The 21,494-nt window shown below is 32.6% G+C and overlaps 2 protein-coding genes across 2 annotated transcripts; one reads left to right on the top strand and one right to left on the bottom strand.

Annotated features, from left to right (window-relative positions):
* Window positions 1-204: 204 nt before the first annotated feature.
* On the bottom strand, window positions 205-3,412 carry Art4 (arginine methyltransferase 4). The gene has a single exon (XM_090116099.1). It carries the CDS (start codon window positions 3,264-3,266, stop codon window positions 1,668-1,670), a length of 1,599 nt encoding a protein of 532 aa, XP_089972225.1. The 5' UTR covers window positions 3,267-3,412; the 3' UTR covers window positions 205-1,667.
* Window positions 3,413-4,171: 759 nt separating this feature from the next.
* LOC149897552 (ATP-dependent RNA helicase DDX24) lies at window positions 4,172-20,219 on the top strand. The gene is made up of 14 exons (XM_090116354.1): window positions 4,172-4,421; window positions 5,166-5,598; window positions 6,022-6,657; window positions 6,952-7,104; window positions 7,823-7,976; window positions 13,888-14,065; window positions 14,439-14,568; window positions 15,014-15,146; window positions 15,488-15,577; window positions 15,954-16,065; window positions 16,612-16,729; window positions 17,198-17,375; window positions 19,588-19,756; window positions 20,102-20,219. Exons 1-14 carry the CDS (start codon window positions 4,275-4,277, stop codon window positions 20,201-20,203), a joined length of 2,733 nt encoding a protein of 910 aa, XP_089972480.1. The 5' UTR covers window positions 4,172-4,274; the 3' UTR covers window positions 20,204-20,219.
* Window positions 20,220-21,494: the final 1,275 nt, after the last annotated feature.

Raw genomic sequence — 21,494 nt, 5'->3', positions numbered from 1 at the left:
GTTGAAATCATTTTTTTATGAGTAGGTAGGTTTATTTATTTCTTTTTATGTAAGTAGACGAATTTGTTAAGTTGTATTGGCACCAACAGTGATAAATCAGGCTTTAGTAAATGCTAATTGTGTATTTTTAATTAATAATTGAGTACTAACTTAAAAATAACAAGTTAAAAGGAACCTTTCATGGGGTTAATGAAAAGAGAAATGTTTGTGACAATTTTAATTGATAAGTCAAACGAAATACAAAACTTTTTCGAATATTTTCGAGCAATCCCCAATGAGAAAATTGCCAAATGTTTGAGATCAATAAACTAACAATTGGCAACTCTAAGCGATTTTTTTGTATTAAACTGATTTTTGATACATTATTTAGATTTTTATCCGTCTGCCAAATCATGAGGTAGCTGTATGGAATATTACAATCACCAATTTTAATGATGATAATTTATGATACAACAGTAATATAATTTTATTAGTACTTTTTTGCCGAAAATATACATGGGCTTAATGATGTGGGTCTGTATAACATTAGCCACCAGAAGTTTTTTGACCTCTGTACATAATGATCATTGTAAAACAATAAAACAATCATCCCACTTTTTATGTCCAATTATGAAGCCCATGTGTCCTGAACTTGAATTTTAATCTACAATATTCTTAAATACAAGATTGCTTTCTAGTCCTTTCGATCAAGATTTACGAATACATCGAAATATTAAATTGCAATGTTAAATATGTCATACCTATAAAATTTACAATACTATATTTTAAATATGCATATAAGTGCATGATTTATTAAGATCACTAATGAAAAAAATAGGTAGGTTGATTGAAAAAAAAATGGGTTAATTCACTTCTCATTACATTCAAAAATATAAAGGCAGTATTTAAATAAATGATATTTCTAGTAATTATTCATGGTTGATTTAACAATATGGAACACAAAAGAATACTGATAATTCACAATAGCATTGATTACATTCTGTCAAAATGTGCTTAAATTATCCTATTCTAACTATTTACACAAGTTTTTAGCATTAATGACTCAATCCTCAATCATATTTTGTTTGGCAGACAGAAGTTCCCCATACAAAACACCATAATTTTATGGACTTCAAAATGTATATGCATTTTTCTAACTGATGTCGATGATTTAATACATGAGTATTTAACATTAAGCATTATCAGCACTTATTGCTTAATCTAAGATGTACTTGAAACTAAGTATCTTATTCTAACCGAGCTGCCCAAGCTCAGGTAAACGCTTTTTGGCCAGTTTTGTCTCTACTGTAAAGTCAGGTGAGGATTTATTTACAAACAAATTTCCGTAAGTAATCATTAATCGTAACTGTTCAATTTAATACTAATAAGCGTCATGTATACTGTAAACAAAACATACACCAAAAGGCGCCGTATGTGTGAACATATAACACACAGTACAGTGAATATTATTGCGTGTAATCAATACAGAACTATCGCTATAGATAGGTTTGCGAGACGAGGCACCTCAACTAATTCAATACACGATTTAACAGTTGCAGTAGTTCACTGTGATGTTTCGTAAATAAATAAGTCCGCTTATACACTATAACGTTTGAACGGAAGATTGTTCACAACCGATTGCGACGGTTCCTTATGGCCCTGAGCCGCGCGCGGCGCGTCTTTGCGGATTATATATCCCCATTCTGACTTATCCCGATCCTCTTGATGAACTCCTCTTGAAGCATGACTGTTTTGATCATGTTCGGATGAGCTCCATAGGCAAGAGTTTGATCTGGGGTTGAGCAATATTGTTGAGTGCCATCTGTTAAAATCACTCCTTGGCCATTGCTTATTGAGCCAGCTGATTCAATTGAGTTCCAGTATGTTTCACTAGGTGATGTGGTGTTCACACCAGGTGGAGGGGCAGCAGGTGCTCCTGTGTACCTGAAGTAGGGGTTCTTCAAGTCCAATGTATTGGAAGATGAAATGTTTGTTCCTTCTAGACTGATCTCCATAGTAACATCATAACTTTGTCTTTTGTTCGCAAGCAATAGCACTCTGCCAGTCAAAGCTTGACCTTGTTTAGCAAAAATGGGTGTTTCTAACAAACATCTGACTTGATACCAATGTGTCAAGGGCTCCGTTGGTGCTGTGGACAGCCAGATATGCTGTGTGCTTCCTGCAAATAGCACATCAAACCAAAATGCTAGGCCATGGCAAGTTCCAGACTGTGTGAGCTCAAATCGGAAAGGAACTTCAATTCTATGCAAGTCCGTTTCATTAGCATTGAGGAAGTCCACCACATGTCTGACTGATCTCGCCATACATATGCGTACATCAAATGTATCAACTATTGGTTGTCTAAAATATTCCTTCATAGCAGCTGTGCGCAAAGCGCTAAGATCAACTCCATGAAAACATGATTGATACCAAAAGTTTGCCTTGTTGTATTGCTCCATAAAGAGGGCATCATCAGTAAATGGAGCTATATGCAGGTCACCTCTTGTAGGATACATATTTCCATTTGGTTTAAGCCACTTCTTGGCATGTAAATAAGTTTCTAACATCCTTTCGTTGTACAACATATAGCCCATAGGTTCTGAAATTATAACATCTACACTTTCAGGGAGTTCTATTTCTTCTATTTTTCCCGCCACTACTGTAATTCTATCATGTAAACCATTGGCGCGAACTAGAGCTTGAGCGTGATGCGCCATGTTACTCGCTTCGACAGCATACACCTTCCGCGCTCCAGCTTGTGCCGCGAAAAAGGACAAAATACCTGAACCTGCCCCAACATCCAAAACAACCTTATTTTTAAAATCATTAATATTCGATAATATGGCCCGTTGATAGGTACTTGTTCTCACGTAATCCTGCATCATGTTTTGCTGCTGACTCAAGTAACCATAGAATTGAAAATATTGCATCGCCGATGAATCCTCGGTTCGTACGGTAAACACTGAGGATGTTCGGCCAGCTTTAATCTTGCTAACCAGTAAATGGAAATTTTGACAGTCAGCCTCTGAGGCGAACTTGAAAAACAACGTTTCATTATCTATTGTGAAAATATACGACTGGCCGGCAACTCGCGAGCACTCGCTCTGACTGTGGACGGGAAATTCCATCACTTCCTGAGCTAGCACAGGATCCGCACGTATCACTTTTACACTCAACCCTTGTGGATCATAATCCACGTTTACGTTTGTAGGGAAATTGAAGCGCGGAGCCAGAGCACCGTCATTGTTGACGGCAGATACCGTCACGCCGCGAAACGTGTTCGCCATTTTAGACACACGCGGTGGCCTTGTTACTAATGTTTTGATTAAAAATACACGCGTTTGGCCAAACAAAGAGAAATGTCGTTGAGAAGTTTTGCGAAGACCGGTGTAAAATCGATCACTCACAAACTTCCTCCCTCCGTTTGTCTATGGTTACGGCGGCAGCGTGCTGATAATTTTTTTTTTTCTTTTCACGGGTGCGTTCAGGTTAAGGTAATTGTCTATGCTTAATTTGAAAATTTAAAGTTGGGTTTACAAAGGTTACTTGCATTTTATAATTATTAAATATGATGGAAACAAGATGGAAATGAGGACTGAATTTATAGTATTTGGATTGACTAAAATATCAGCGTCAAAAAATTATAGGAAATATAATTAATGTTATTAATAGGTTTCCGCCCGTGGCTTTACCCGTGTGAAGTAAATTCTAACGGAAATAATATTTTGTCCAGATCCTGGTAAAATTTATAATAATTTAATCGAGCCATATATTGATAATGTTACACATTTGTGCTAATAGCGATGCAAATATGCGCCACCCAGATTCCACCCGGATCCGGGTACATAGTTATTTTGCTTTAATGTCTTCATTTAAACCTATAGATACTTGTGCCTTGCGGACTGCGGTAATGATACGAGACTCAAAACTGTAATTTTGTGTGTAATTTACACTGTAATCAATCGCTGGAGTTACTATTTACCTATTAATCAAGGCTTATTCTTTTTGAAATAATTATTTATAGTTCTCATTCATTAATAATATTAACTAGGTTTTTTATTATAGAATTAAAAGAATACTATGTGAATAGAATCTAATATCAATTATCAATATTTTTATTTATAGCAACATTTATAGCAACCAGTTTCATGTTAAAATTTTTATAATCTGTATTTAATGTTATGACTTTTTTATAGCTGTCAAAATCACGTTTGAATTTTGTAGGTTAAATTTGCAAAACTAATAAAATATTTATTAATTGTAAACGTAATTTATTTTAACAAACTTATAACACTATGTCGAAGAAAATAAAGACTATGAAATGGCAATCGGTTGCGCTTGAAGGCTTTCCTATTGCTAATTCCGATAAATTCGAGGGATTCGTAGGCTTAGAAGAATGCACCGATTATGGTATGGATAAGGGAAATAAAACACCTAAAAAGGTAAATATTTTATGTGTAAAAAGGTTTGCAAAGGGTCGCACAAGATTCCCTCTTTCACATTTCATTTAAACCTTTTGTAAACCATTAAACCTACAAGCAAAGGTTCACTTTTTGTATCCTCAATAATCACGTGTAGGTATGAAATATTAGGATCTCAATACAAACATCTAACTTAATCCAATTTAAAGACTCGGCCACATGTGTTTTTAACAATAAATTGGTGAGATAGCTATAGGTAATAACTTTTGCAAGCCTCATAAGCGAAGCGTTGAGGTGGGTACTACTGTCACTTCGCGCAAAACATCTGATTTTTCAAACTTATTTATGTATCATACATTGCACTTGTAAGATAATACATACACACACATATTAAGAAAAAACACTATTTTTAACGTTCATGATATTTTTGATGTCATTTTTGTTATTTAAACTAGTTAAAAAACAGTTTAAAAAAGTTCTGTCTTGGACGTCCGTGTGTCTGTATGTGCGGAGGATTTTCTTGTTAACACGATAGCGACCGAAATACTTTACTAATCGAGTCTTTTTTTTTCTCTTACGCTTGAGTATGCTCAGGAATAGAACACTTTCATTATTCAGGGTCTGATTCGATGTGGTTTAATTGTTATTAAATAAACAAAAATAATAATTAATAAATAATTATTAAAAAAAAAAATATGAGGCGTGCACTTTTGGATTTTCCAAACTATTTAAACTTAATATTATTAAATTATAAATATTTCACAGAAGACACCCTCAAAGAAGAGAAAAGCCTCTGAAAATAAGAACATAGAAAAGGAGAATGCTGTTCCAAATAAGAAAATAAAGCTCAGCAATGGCTTCATAGTAGAATCTTGTGAAGCTGTAACTCCATCTTTAACCAATGAAGCTGAAAAGCCCAAGAAAAAGAACAAAAGACGGAAAAATAAGAAGAATAAGAAAAGAGCCGAAGATATATCTAAAGAAGAATCCGATATAAAACCTAAAGACAATAATAATAAGAAGCAAAAAGTTAAATTGGGTGAAACTCAGAATGAAAGTAAAAACACATTGACTGCAGAAGACATGTTGTCATGGGCTGAGTTTAAATTACCGGAAGAAATAATAAAAGCGTTAATGGAGTTAGGTTTTAAACAACCAACAAAAATACAACAGTTATCACTACCAGCTGCTATTCATGGTATGTACAATTTGATATAATGAAATAATAGTTTTATTTGTTTATTCCTGGTATTTTGGCAGATAATAGTAAAAACTTCTAAAAAGAGTGTTCTGGGTGTTATATCACTTCCCTATTATTAATATTTTACATATTTGATTTCCCCAGACAAAAAAAAATGTATTTTAACTAGTAATAGCTGTGCCCTGCGGTTTTACCCGCAGTGCTCCACTCTTGTTGCTCTTAGCGTGATATAACCTATAGCCTTCGATAAATGGGCTATCTTACTCGAAAGAAATTTTCAAATCGGACCAGTAGTTCCTGATATTAGTACTTTCAAACAAACAAACAAACTGTTCAGCTTTATAATATTAGTATAGATAACTTGTAAATGTCTTACTATCCCTGGTTCAATCAAATAGTAAAAAATTAAAAATTTTTTAGGTAGAAGAGATATCTTAGGTGCAGCAGAAACTGGTAGCGGAAAGACATTAGCATTTGGTCTTCCAATATTAACAGGCATACTGAAACTAAAAGAAAAAGCAGCATTAAAAAATCTAGATGTATATGATATACCATTTAGAAAGCCCTCAGTGAAAAAACAAGCCAAACCTGAAGACAAGAGTAATGTTAAGAAGAATAAAAGAAGTAAGAAGAAGAATTTACAGGAAAAGGAAAATAAAGAATCGTCTGAAGATGGTTATGGCAGTGGCCCTGATAGCAATGAAGATAGTACAGAAAATAATCCTCCAAATGAAAGTAGTGTTACTAATGATGATGATGACAGTGGTGATGAAAATAATGACGTTACAGATGAAGAGGATGGCAGTGGTGATGAAAATGATGACAGTGAAGCAGATAATGATTCAAATGACGATTTCCTTGAAGAAATAGATGTACCATTGCGGAAACAAGAGGAATCTGCAGATGAGGGCAATGACAGTGACAGTGAATATGTACATTTGTCGGAAATGCTAGATTCTGATGATACAGCATCTAGTGATGGTGATGATGATGATGATGAACATCTGAGTAATGATGAACAAGATGGTGTTGATGAAGTGGACGCTGAAAGAACAGGTAATGTTTCACAATAATTTGAGTTATGTCAATAATTTGATTCATATTTTATTTTCTTCCAAAATAAACTGTAATAACTACTCTACTGATGGCAAAAGTTTTGCAAATAAATAGTATGTAAATAAGCAAGTTAATACAAATAAAATCTGTTAATATTTATTTCTTAATTAAATTTAGAAGATACAATTTTTATACTACTTTTTAAATTTATTTTGCTATTGATTAAATTTATTTTACTGTTAAATTTAAATTTATTTTACTCTTCGATTTTTTAATATCACATTCAATTTTCAGGAATTGGTTGTGTGAAAGTACTAGATGACATAAACATACCAAGTCAGACAATTGTGAAAACGGGCAAGCCATTGTATGCGTTGATTTTGACGCCCACCCGAGAACTTGCTATACAGATCAGCAGGCATTTGATTGCAGTCGCTAAGTATACTGGTATGATTGTTTTTGCGTATTTTTAATCTTAAATTTATGTGTTTAAACGAATAGTAAATGAGGAGCTATTTGCTGACTGTATGTGGAAATATTTAATGTATAGATTGAGACAAAAAATAGCGGTACCTAATCTGTCTTCCTCGAAGAACTACATTATTGCCTTAAAAAACTCATAAGTACAATGTATAAACTATAAACTGTGCATGCAGGGATAGAAACGATCTTCTTACTTTTTGTAAATATCGTTTTGATTGACGTCAGTTTAATAATGTTAATTTCTCAAGCGTGTAGTGTATTATCTTCCCAACATGACATTGGCAGAATTGTACTCAAACAAAATTGCCACCCTTCGCAAAAATTGAATTGAATTACTCTTTGTAACTAAAAAAAGAAAATAGATTTTTTTTTATATTCAATATTTGGCATATGAAGGCGAATGAAACAAAATCTGTAAACGTCACGTTCACTTTGAGAAGCCTTTTGTCCAACATGCCGCTTATTGTCCCAATTATGATGGAGACAGATCGCAGCAAAAAAAAGATAAAAAAAAAAAAATATTCAATTGAGTGAGATCTAGCAACTGTACAAATATTTCGTAAAATACATTGATGTCAGTCGCCCAGTTTCATTTCTTTTTGTTTCAGTTTTTGATAAAGTAATAAAAAAGGAATTATAACGAAATATTTAAATTAATCAAACAATTTCCACACATTCACAGGTATAAAAGTAGCCACTATAGTAGGTGGTATGGCGGCCGTAAAACAAGAGAGAGTACTGCGTTCAGGCCCAGAGATAGTTGTAGCGACCCCTGGCAGGTTGTGGGAGCTAGTGAATCAGGGTGAACCGCACTTGCAACAACTGGCGTCTGTTAAGTGAGTTATTTTGTTATTTATAGCTTTATGTTTTGACGTGACAACGTCTTATAATTCGATAGATAAAGCTGCACGCACGAAAAAACATGACTCATGCGGCGTTACCTCGCTCTGAGGCGTTCCATGTAAGGCTTGAAGTGCAAGCGAGAGCGCGGAACGAGCGACAAAGAAGCACAATCGGACGTTGTCACGTTCAACTATCGTCAGTTAACCGACCACTTTTTATGTTTAAAAAACCTTAAATTAAAAACAAGCGCAGTTTCACAACAGAATAAACCTAAACAATTAAATCCTATTCTAAAAAAAGGAACTATACCTTACTTATTTTCTTTGATGAATAATAAAAATCGCAAAAAAAATAAAACCCCGACAGAACAGCTTGCACCCACTGAATCGTCGTCTTCTTTTTTTCGGCTAAATCAAAACGCTCTCTAAATGCGTCTCATTTCACGTTACTTCATCAAAACATAGCTGGCCTATTGAACAAACTGGAAGCAGTTGAACTTACACTGAATGAGTTATTATCTGAAAATACGTACATTGATGTAATTTGTTTCTCCGAAACATTTGTTAGATTGGGAGATGAGTCAAATATTCGATTTAAAAATTTTAAGTTGGGTAGTATTTTTTCAAGGAGTAAGGAAAAACGCGGAGGAGTTTGTATACTTGTAAATAAGTTGATAGATTGCACCCCAGTCCCCTATTGTACTGATATTTCTACGGAAAAGGCCTTTGAATGTTGCGGTATCGAAATACGCTCTATGAATATCATCATTATATGCATTTACAGGATACCTAATTCCAATCCAAATGAGTTTCTAAACAGATTTGTAATACTGCTGGATAAACTGACAAAAAATAACAAAAAAAGAATTATATTAACGGGAGATATGAACATTGATATTCTTAAAGAAAATTATATATCTCAAAGCTTGCAAGACATTCTCTTAAATTATGACCTTATCCTACATATTAATGAACCAACGAGACAAAATTCATGCTTAGATTTAATTATAAGCAACATAAAAAATGCAAAAGGAGCAGTTCATCTACTTGGTCTTTCGGATCATGAGACAGGTCAAACTTTACATTGCCCTATTCAAAAAAAAAGTTTACCTTTAGTGTCACATATAAGAAGGCGTGATTTTTGTAAAGAAAATACACTCACCGGCACGGAATCTTGGCCACTTCAAATTTCTGCGAAAAATTACACTATTTCTTTTCTACTACAAAATTCAATAAAAATTTCATCAAAACTAGTTAATTTAATTTTTTTACAAACTTTTAGTAATAATTTGAAGTTTATAAGAAGTACTACCGCGTAGATATGAATTAAAGAAGAATTAACGCTTTTCCTGTGAAATTTAAATGATTTCTTAAAAAATGCACAAAAATTAGAAAAAAGCGTTTCCATAAAAAAAAATTAACCTTTTAATATTGGGTGTTTCCTTCTCTTGCCTTAAACACTGTTTGCATCCTTTCTGGCATACTCTAGAAGACATTATTGATGTCCACTTAAGCTATAGTGTACCAAACGGCCCCAGCTGTATTTCTAAGCTGATCCAACATTGGTTGTGAGTTGGAATCAAACTTTATGTTTCTTTTAAGCATGTCCCAGATGTGTTCTATTGGATTAAGATCCGGGATACGAGCTGGCCACTACAATTTTTCAATTATAACCTCTTGAAGGTACTCTTAAACGAATCGCACGACATGCGGACGTGCGTTATAGTGTATTTGTAGCAAATTTTCTTCAATGATAAACCTGTAATAGGGCTGAACATGTTCCTGGAGAATTTCCTCGATGTACCTGATCAAATTAAAGCCATTATCTACGATAACTAACTCCGTGCGAGCATCGGAACTTACACCTCCCCATACCATTATTGAGCCTCCATGAAAAATCGCCGTTTGAGTTGTGTTGATGGGTGAAAACCTCTCTTCTCATTTTTTCTATACTGACTCTTGGCTATCAGAAGCTCGAAGAGTGCCTTGGCACTCATCTGTGAACACCACACGAGCGCACTGGCTGTGGGTCCAGTTTTCATGTTCTCGTGCAAAACGAAGACATGCTTCTCTGTGATGTCTGAGGAGTTCTGGACGGCGTGCTGGTCTGCAAACCTTTAAATTAACTTCCTTCATTAGTCTTCTCACCGATTGCTCACTCACATTTATTGTCCTGGTCTTTTTGAGCCGATGGCGTATCTCAACAACTGTCAGAAAGTGATTTCTGAGTATCTTTTGAACAATAAACCGGTCTTTTCGAGCTGATGTGCACCTCATGCGTCCATTTCCTGGTCTGCACGTATAGCTGCCAGTCTCCTGGTATATTCTCCATACATAGTGCATCGCTGAACGTGGTACGTACTGTACATTAGGTACTTTATGTTGCGGCAGTCATTGGTCTATCATTTTGATGGCCCGTGCAGGTTGTTCAGATTTTATCGGCATTTTTTATTGCTTTTTATGATCATTGACTACAGCACAACACTAACAATATCTTAAAACGGCATAAGCGATATCGTAAAAAGTTTAAAACGAACCATTCGGAACTTTGGCTTAACCGCACAAATCACAAATTTCGACTAAATCTTAAAAAGTGGTAAAAGATTATTCTCAAACATAATGATTTCTTAACATAAAATTAAAGGAATAATATGTTAACATATCTGCATACAAAAAAATCGTGAAAAACACTTCAAACTTTTTTTATCGGCAAATTTGTAAGTGGCCAAGATTCCGTGCCGGTGAGTGTATAACAAAATTTCAAAAATGTTTATCAAGTCTATCATGGAGTGAAGTCTACATACAAAACAACTGTAACGAAGCATTCAATAAGTTTCATGATTACTTCATACTTTTCTATAACTTATGCTTTCCTATCAATACCATTAAAATAAAAAATCGAAACATTGGACCTAAATGGATAACGAAAGGGTTAAGAGTATCCTCGTTAAGAAAAAGAAAACTGAGATACACGTACTACAAAACACATTCTACAAAAAACAAAGAAGCTTTTAAAAAATATGATAAGTTGCTCAAAAAATGTATTAAGAACTCCCAAATGAATCAAAACTGTTCTTACCTTAGTAAAGCGAACAATATATGCAAAGCTACTTGGAATATTATAAGTGACAAAGTAGAAGAAATAAAAATTCATAATTACCTAGAATGTATTAACTCTGGCTCTATAACGCTTACGAAACCGGAACATATTGCAAATTCATTTAACGAATACTACACTAAGCATGTATCCCCAGAAGCAAGCTGCAAACTAGGCATCGAGCCCAGAGAAGCGACTATGTTTCTTTTCCCCTGTACCGAGACTGAAACTATTCAAGTAGTTAACTCGTTAAAAAATACAAATTCAGTGGGATATGACGAGATATGTGTTTTTATTATTAAATTATGTATTAATCTTATTGCTAATGTATTGACATACTTGATTAATCTATCATTTGATGAAGGTATTTTTCCGGATAGACTGAAATACTCAATTGTAAAACCGATTCACAAAAAAGGCGATAAAAATGACATTAATAATTATAGACCTATAACACTTATTCCAATAATTTCTAAAATATTCGAAAAAATAATGCATAAAAGACTAATAGATTATTTAAATAAATTCTCGATACTAAAACATGAACAAAACGGTTTTCAAAAAGGAAAGTCCACAACACTAGCAGCATACCAGCTTATACAGAGCGTTCTAGAAAATATTGATAGTGGTACTAGCGCAACGGTCATATTTTTTGATATGAGTAGAGCATTTGATTGTGTTAACCATAGTATCCTTCTAAATAAGTGTGATATGTATGGAATAAGAGGTCCCTCATTAAATTGGATAAAATCCTATCTCATCAATCGTATGCAATGTGTCGAGATTGCATGTAGTGGTGCTGGTCCAGAAGTAAAAACTATACGATCAACCTCCAGACTCAACAGTTCAGGTGTACCTCAGGGAAGCGTGCTTGGACCGCTTCTCTTCTTGCTCTATATTAACGACTTACCAAACGTAACTAACTACAAATGTACCCTTTATGCTGATGACATTTCTGTGACTATACCTAATGTAACTTCGGATTTGACATGTAATCATAATTTAAAATTGACATTGAATAGAATAATTGACTGGTTAGAAATAAACAACTTGACGGCTAACTTAGCAAAGACGAAAGTAATGCAGTTCCATAATTACAAACAAAGAAAATGTGACATTAATTTAATTTATAAAGACATTATATTGGAAGAAGTTGATGAAATAAAATTTTTAGGCATTATATTGGACAGCAATTGTAATTGGAAATCACATATTAATCATCTCTGTTCGCGTATAAACAAATTTGTGTTCGCCTTACGCCGTTTAAGGACCATAAGTTCAGAAAAAATTGCTCTTACTGCATACCATGGCTATGTGTCATCACTCATCTATACTAAGATACGGACTTATATTATGGGGCAATTCAACAAGTATGAATAGAGCATTCTTGGCACAAAAAAAATGTATAAGAGCTATTTGCGGGGTTGGGCCGCTAGAAAGCTGTCGCCCACTATTCCGAAAATTAAATATTCTGACACTGACCTCTATGTACATACTGGAGTGTTGTGTCTTTGTTAAAAAACACCCCCAATATTTCACAAAAGCGGCTGACGTGAGTATTGTTCCCTCTCGAGATCCTGACAAACTAATTACTTATGCCTCGTTGTAAAACTGCGCTTTTCTCTAAAAGTGGACCTATTATGCTTATTAAAAATTTTAACCATGTTCCTAAATGCATAAGAAACCATACATTGAATGTGTTTAAAAATAAGTTAAAGAAATGGCTGATTATTAATTGTTTTTATAGCCTAAAAGAATTTTTTGACCTTAAATGATAATTGCTAAATCGATTGTATAATATGCATGTGTAGTGTATTAGATCTAGTACCTATCAGTTAACCGACTTTACAGACAATTAATTTTTTCACAAAATTTTGCCAAAATTGTAGGAATACGCATTTTTTGTAAATTAAGTGATTTTTTTTGTTTGTGCATTTGTTCACACTAATTTCATGTATTCAAGTATATAATATTATGTTCAATTTTTTAATTGATTCAATATAAAATTGTGATAACTATGTAATAATAAACTTCTCTTACTGTAAAAGAAGTTGTAAGATCATATTGTATGAGTAAGTCTTATACATGATCAAATGAACGAAAAATGAGTTTTCCTTCAAAAATTAATAACATTTTTATATGTATAATTACAAGTGATATCGATTATTACATTTTACAAGCTATTTTAAGCGACAAATTTCTTTAGTGTTGGCTCGAACCTGAGCAAAAGTCAAAGATAAGGTTTCTGTGTCTGTGACGGACGCGACAGTAAGCATGCACAGTAATCCCCTACATATTTTCCTACTACAACTGTACTCTGTAGTACGTAACCTAATGTAACTACGTGCCGCTTATTAGTACTGTGCCACAGAATACATAATACATAGTAGCTAAACGCTACAGAACGGACACTCTCCGCCTCCCGCCAAAATTAAACACTTACCTCACCCCGCACGATCGTGATTAAAATGGGCCACATTTTTCTGCAAGGACGATACGCAACGAAGATTGACAACATTAATCAAATTGACTTAAAGTAATTTTATTATTTTGGATTTGTGATTATCGTTTTTCGTAGAAAATGGTTAGATATTGTGCTGTTTACGGATGTATTTCATCAGAAAAACGCGAATTTTTTTTTACGCTAGTCAAAAATGTGCCAACCATAAAGCGTTAACACACCCATTTGCAGTCTCTACAGTGTGACTGTCAAAACGATAATTTTGTATGGAGTGACCGGGGTGTGACTGTGCTAAAAAGTCAAATTAACAAGAGAAAAGAAAATTTAATTAATTATATCAATTCCAGATTCCTAGCCATAGACGAAACGGATCGAATGATAGAGCGGGGTCACTTTGAAGAATTAGAACCTCTATTGGAACGTCTAAATGTAGACGAAGTACATAAGAACTCGAGACAGAATTTTGTGTTTTCCGCTACACTCACTTTGATACACGATTTGCCGTCACATATGAAAGGCAAGAAGGTAGGTTTTGCTTTGTTTCTTAAATTTATTTGTATTTTTGTTTGTTAAAAGGGATAGTTAGAGTATTAAATGCAGTTAGTTAAACATTTGGCTCTGAATTTAATCAAGTATTGTTCTAAAAATGTTAATAAATTAGTATGTACATATTTGATTAGAAATAGCTTTGTATTCAGTTTTATAAATAGATTGAAGAACGTATATAGTTTTATATATATAGATTTTATCTTTTAAACTCCAACTATTATAAGCAACAAAATTTATTTTGTAAATGGAAGGTATTTGTACATTTTTTCTATTTTTTTTGTACGAACTTTAATTATATAACGATGCGCTTTTCATATTGCAAATACATAACTATCTATATCATTTATAGGTAACAAAACGAGGCAAGATCATAAACCGTAAAGTAGAGAAGATGACGTCACAGCAGAAAATCAAGCGACTGGTCACTATGGTGGGAATGTCTGATCCTAAAGTTGTTGATATCACTACACAGAATTTTGGTAAGTTATTACAGTTATTAATAATAAATATCAGTTGTTTTTTTTTTAATTGCAAGTTCTTTACTGAACGATTGTAAAAGCTTCTCAAACTCAATCTCTAACTCTTTCTTCCTCTTACACTTTATTGTACGTTATTTCGGTATCAATTTCTTTTAATTAAAATTTGAGATACAGACAAACAGAAATTGAGAATTGTAAATTGAATTGTATTTACTTACTAGATAAAACATATCCACCGTAGTTTATACAATATATTTAATGTCATCTTAATAAATTGTATCAAAATCCGTAAAGGACACTTAATAATAATGCGCGCGTGCACGCAAACATAATATTATATTCTTTTGACACTTAACATTTACTTATCCAATTTTTCATTTATTATTGTAATAATAATTATTTCTATGCTCATTTAAACTTGTATTAAATAAGTTTTTCACTACAGGCACAGCGGAAACGTTAACAGAATGTAGAATAGCATGTTCGCTGGATCAAAAAGACGCATACGTGTACTATATTCTGAAAAGACATCCCGGTAGAACTATCGTGTTTTGTAACTCCATTAATAGTGTTAAAAGGTAAGTCTATGGAGTTACTTCTATTAGAGGTTTTACCAAGAGAAAGATAAAGGTTATTTTAGAATACAAAAAAAAAACGAGATTCATAAAATAAAGAACACATACTGCAAGCTGTTGAAAAAAAAAAGGGTTTTCCGAAAAACTTATTCACCTCGATTCAATACAAAACAAATTTTCAGTTGAGATCATTAATAAACATCTCCAAAATGGGTTAAATGGTTTTTTATGTATGTTTTGAATAGGTCCTAACTCATTAAATATTTTATTCCTACCCAAAAAAGATACCTAATAGAAAAAATTTGTTCTGTGGCAGCTTCTAAAAGCAAAATATCTTTTTCTAGATTAGCCCAAATTCTGACGTTATTGAAATGCCGTCCGTTGCCACTTCACGCGAGTATGCAGCAACGACAGAGGTTGAAAAATCTTGAAAGGTTAGTCATAAAACTTGAATTAATAGAGTTTGTTTTTACACGCTTTTTATTACTTTAATTAATAGCTTTTATATTTAATTACTAGCGGTCCGCCCCGGCTTCGCCCGTGGTACATATTTCGCAAATAAAGGTAGCCTATTTCTTTCTCAGGGTCTAAAGATTATCTGTGCCAAATTTCATCAAAATCAGTTGAGAGGTTTAAGCGGGAAAGCGTAACAGACAGACAGACAGAGTTACTTTCGCATTTATAATATTAATATTAGTAGGGATTTTCTGAAAAGTCGCATGTAGGCAAGTTGCCTTTATTTTTTGTTGAGTAGAATATTTAATTATAACATAAATGAAAAATAAAATGAAATAATATTAATTTACAAAGGTTCCGCGACGACTCTCAAGGAGTTTTAATAGCAACAGATGTCGCTGCAAGAGGTTTGGACATACCCAACGTGGACCATGTTATACACTATCAAGTGCCTAAAACTGCTGAGGTGAGTTATAATATACTTTAATGCTTTAAATGATACATATATTTATTTTTTGAACTTAAAAATACCACCAGCAAGTCGCTTTTAAGAGCTAGCGCGCACGAGCAACTTTGTTTCCGCAACTATTTTGTCTCTCCCATCAATTTGTATGGGGAGTTGCGTCGCTACGTGCGCGCACTTTCATACTAGCCCATAGGTGGGAGAGACAAAATAGTTGCGGAGACAAAATTGTTGCGGAGACAAAGTTGCTCGTGCGCGCACTGTCTAAAGGTAATAAGTAAACTAGATTAATAGTATCGACATAACCATATAAGGTAATTTTTAATTTGAGAGGATATAATCACATATAATACCAATTTGTTGAGATTTTGTTTTTTGACATTCCCATTCCCTACGTGTGGTATCGATTTTTAATTTTTTTTCGAAAATCTTCACGTTTTTGTTCTTAACATAAAAAAATTTACAATATTTTAAATTGGTTAAATGCCATCTATAATTTTATTTTTGTAACTATAATGAAATGATTAAAAAAATATATATTTTTCATAGAATTACGTACATCGTAGCGGACGTACGGCTCGCGCTAACAAGGAAGGCTTGACAATTCTAATGATGGAACCGGCGGAGGCGTATAATTATGCCAAATTATGTCGCACATTGAATAAAAGTGAGTTTTTTTTGTTTGTTTTTTCAAGCTTTTCATAATTTTTTTTAGTTTTAGTGAAGGAGAATTTAAAAATGCTGTTAATTAATGTTTTAAGTTAAAAAATTTTGTATTGAGTGAAAAATCTTCCAACATCATAGCTAGAGAGAAATCTAAATTGGTTAAGTAATTGAAAGTTATGAATTACAATAAAATTGACCTTAAATATTTGAAGTTTGGATACATTTTAAATTTAAAAATTATTGCTGCTTTGCTGACTAGCAGATTTTTGTGATTTTTTAATACTATTTATTCGTTTCTTTTATTGTGGGTATCTATTCCCCTGGCAGCCACTCTGATTACATTCTATTATTAACAATTTTTTTCATCATTATATTTGTCGTAACTTGATTATACTCTTATGCGATTTTTGCACATGTTTAAAAACTTTTTTTTAAGTCACCTTTTTTATCTTAAAATATTGTTTTCCAGCATCCGAGATACCATCATTCCCAGTACCATCCGATCACATATCAGTACTAAAAGACATGATCAATCTCGCCCGAGAGATAGAAACATTAGAGTTGCGCAGACGCAGGATAAGCGCAGCGGTCGGGTGGCGGGAAAAAGTGGCCAATGAGATGGACATGATTGTTGATGATGATGATGTGTATCCTTTTTAACGTGATAACGTTTTTAAAATCGTTTTAGAGCGTTTTCACATTATCCGATCCGATATCGGATATCGGAAGCCGATAGCCGATATCCGATATCGGAGGGAAGTAAAATGTATGAAATATGTACCTGTCTTTCACATTGTCCGGTCCGATATCGGATATCGGAGCCGACACCGATATTCCCAGTGGCTATCGGACGATAATGTTCAGTGTTGCCAACTCAATTTTCGAAAAGGCAGTATACCAACAGCAAAAAAGCACTAGTTTGTGTATTTTCAGTCTTATAGGGCGCTCAATCTTTAAAAAAATTCTTTGCTTTTAACCCAAAACCCTTTCTATTAAAAGAAACCTTTTTTTATTAAGAAAACACACATTTAAGTATTTATAGGCATTTAAAATACGATTTATACGGCAGGTATTTTTAATTGCCGTATTAAAATATACGGCAATTTTCTGAACTGAAGTAAACAAAAATATATTGCGTTCTTAAATTCAAATAACTATCTTCGAAAACATAAGTGTCTATCATCTTTATTTTATCTCATTCTGCCTCGCTCCTCCTCCTACTCGGATGTTGATTGTGCTGTTTATTGTATTGTTGTCATTGAGTGCTTTGTTTTTAACCGACTTCAAAAAAAGGAGGAGATTTCACACCGATTTTATTTTTATTTTGAATTTACAACAGAGAATACAAAGTTTGAAAACTCTTAATTCTAAAATAATTGCTTATGACAATAAAATAATTTATATATCTTTACCTACAGGAAATTACAACAATCATATTACAAATATATTTGAACGAGTGAAAATATTATTTTAGGATATTACAGTGTAATAAGAAAAAGAAAAGAAAATGTGAACAAAGATTGTATCACTTAATAAATTTATCATAGGTACTACATGAACTTTTATAATTAATGTATGAAGTGAAAAAATGACTAAATGACTAGGTACGTCTTGCTAAAAATACATTTAATAGATTTTGAAAGGTATTTACTATTTACTAATATGTATTACTAAAACTATTAACTAATACTAGGTTGTAGTAGGTATTGATATAAATTTATTTAATTTATAATGTGTTAACATAAGTATAATATTATGTTATACAAATGACCTATATCAAAACTATTTAGTAAATAGCACATCTAAATAATATGCAGTAATTTGTGATATCAAATCTTTTTTTACATTTTACTTTTCTTTTTTGAAGTTGGTTTTCTTTATCGTAGTTATTTTTAATGTACATGTACAACTATGATATAACATTTGATTTTTTTTTCAATTATACCTTTTTTTTATCAACTGGCAATCTAGTTTAGTTTTCTCTAAAAATTTCTGGCAACACTCATGATGATATCGGAACGATTTTATCGGACAATGTGAAAGGGCAAATTGTATCCGATATCGGATATCGGCTATCGGCGTCCGATATCCGATATCGGATCGGATAATGTGAAAACGCTCTTAGTCGGGTGACATGTTCAGAAACTTGTGTCACACCAAAACCTCACGAGCGCGATCGCAGGTATAACGAGAGAGAGACGGACCGATCTCCCGTCTCATCTCGAGCGCTGCTACTGCATTATGTTATCACGTAAACATCTCGATCGTAAACCTACTTTACAAACAACCAATTTTTTTTTGTGTGAAATGTCAAAAACAAATTAACTATTAGCATAATACGATTTTTTTAATATTAATTATACAAAATATTTATAACTAGCTTCGCCCTGCGATCTCCCCTGCGTGGCTCTGTTCCTGTTGGTCTTAGCGTGATGTAATATAGCCTATAGACTTCCCCGATAAATGGGCTATTTAACACCGAAAGAATTTTTCAAATCGGACCAGTAGTTCCTGAGATTAGCGCGTTCAAATAATGTATTCACTTATTAATATTAGTATAGATATAAAAGATATACAATCCCCTCAATCTCTTAAGTTAATTAAGTAAATCAGATCTTATAGTTTAGTCATATGCACTAAAATAAATTCAACCTTATTCCTATGAGTTAAAGTAGGATTTACAATGCATTTTGCAATGCACTTTGGTGAGTTATTATTAATGATCGAAAATAGACGGAGATAACATTTTGTAACTTTTTTAGAACTGATTAGCGTATTTAGAAGTTGTAGGAGTGAAATATATTTTGTTTTTGTAAATATAAACATTTTGAAACAGTATAAAACCTTAACACAACACAGTCCGCAAACCAAAATGGATCCCGGCTTAGATAAAGCGCTAAATGCCAAGAAGAAACAGCTAGACGCACTAATGTCTAGGCCGATATTCCCAAAGGGATTTTCCTTTAAATATCCCACTTTGAACGACCCTAATGCTTTGGAACCAGTTAGCGAGGAAAATGCGTTACAGGTAAATATTTATTTGTAAATAAAAATAGTTTTTTTTTCTGTATTTTTGGATTTGACTAACAAAATCTAACATTTTAACTCAAACATTTGTTTATTCAATTAGATTATCGAATAAATAGAATTTTTGAATCATCATAACAATTTTTTCTTTTGAATTTAAATAATTTTATACAAATTTTTAATTTACATCTGTGTTATAAAATATTAAGAAAACACAAATAGAAAGATCTTTCTTTCTTTCAAATACAAATCTTTAGTTAAAACAAATCTCACCATCACCACTATTTGGCAGGTTTTCTTTATTATTTTTGTTAAACTCCAAGATAAATAATTATTAAATTTACAGGTTATGAAGAAAGCATTACAAACGGGAGTATTGAAGAAGAATAAGAGAAAAGGAAAGAATCAGTCACTGTTGCAGTTAGAAAAGGAATTTAAAAATAAATGATGATTTTTATATTTTATTCCGGTGTTTTAATTTACATTATTTATTTTTAAAATAATTTTGATTTAAAATAATTTTGAATGTATGGTTACGAAGTTTACATTTACCGAATTTCATCCTATATATAAAAGAAGCGGCTTCTATGTAAATATAGAAGTAGCTACAAGAACATGATACTAAGCAACTAGACTCACAATGGCATAATATGAAAAGTTTCTCAAATAATATTGTATAAAACATTCAAATTAACACCTTATTTCGACGCAGTAATGATCACAATCATTAGAATATACGATCATTAGAAATCTTGCCTAAAAGATGCCTGAGTAGAGTTTTGATTCAGACAATTTTCGGGCCAAATGATGGTTGAATGATCATGTTATCTTGCTAACTGCACAAAAAGTTAGAAAAGAAATGCTCATTCTTGTTTTTTTTCTTAGCATCTGAACGCTTTTTTGTCCAAAAAGTTTACATGGTAAGTATCTTTCAATATTCTGTTTAAAGACACAGATAGCATCGAAGCAAGGGAAGGATAGGATAGGATAGGAAATGTGATATAATAAAAACAAAGGTTCGATTTTACAATTTTATTGTTCAATGTAATTTATTTGGCTTAAACTTATAATGAAACATCAAACATACATTAATTTACTATTATTTCTCATGCACTTTCAAATAGTACTTACTAAGTTACAAATAATAAGTAACGGAACCAAATGCTGATAAAGTCCCTGATAGCCTATTTGGGACTTTGAAAAACATAATAATATATTATTGCTATTAGCATGGGCTATTTAGTCTTTTTAACTGACAGATATGTTAAATGTACAGGTGTGTGTACAGGAGTTGTGATATGACATTTATCGAAATAGTGAATTCATAATCACTTTTTTAAATATTACAAAACAAGAATAAAATACTATACGATAATTATATTATATTAATAAGTACATTATAGTGGTTTCATAAAATACAGAATATTAAATATAGAATGGTTTAAATATACTTAGGTGCTACTTGGTAGGGCAGTTATAATATATGCTGTAGTTTTCAACAGTTGGTATGGTTTATACTACACTTAATAATAAACGGATAATATTAAAAAAATGTGAGCGTGTACTAGTGTAGGCAGTAGGTACACACGTAAGAAGTGAAACTTCTTTATGACCTTATTTTTCAAAAAATAATTTACTATATGCAACTTTACAGAAATACGTCGAATAAAAGATTGCGCGTAACGGAAAAAATGACACGCGTAACGAAAAAATGTTACACTAAATTTTTTTCCAACCCC

This window comes from Colias eurytheme, chromosome 25 (genome assembly GCF_061535395.1).
Source record: "Colias eurytheme isolate Ceu_HAF_F1 chromosome 25, ilColEury1 Martin Lab GWU primary, whole genome shotgun sequence".
Taxonomy (NCBI): Eukaryota; Metazoa; Arthropoda; class Insecta; order Lepidoptera; family Pieridae; genus Colias; species Colias eurytheme.
The sequence above is the reverse complement of the archived record's forward strand: the minus strand, read 5'-3'. Positions and strand labels throughout refer to the sequence as shown.

Bases quoted from the DNA above. Each gene is read 5' to 3' on its own strand.
- Art4 (XM_090116099.1), bottom strand. From the start codon at position 3,266: ATGGCGAACACGTTTCGCGGCGTGACGGTATCTGCCGTCAACAATGAC.
- LOC149897552 (XM_090116354.1), top strand. From the start codon at position 4,275: ATGTCGAAGAAAATAAAGACTATGAAATGGCAATCGGTTGCGCTTGAA. The intron at 5,599-6,021 runs GTATGTACAATT...AAAATTTTTTAG, and splicing joins ACTACCAGCTGCTATTCATG to GTAGAAGAGATATCTTAGGT. The intron at 6,658-6,951 runs GTAATGTTTCAC...TTCAATTTTCAG, and splicing joins AGTGGACGCTGAAAGAACAG to GAATTGGTTGTGTGAAAGTA.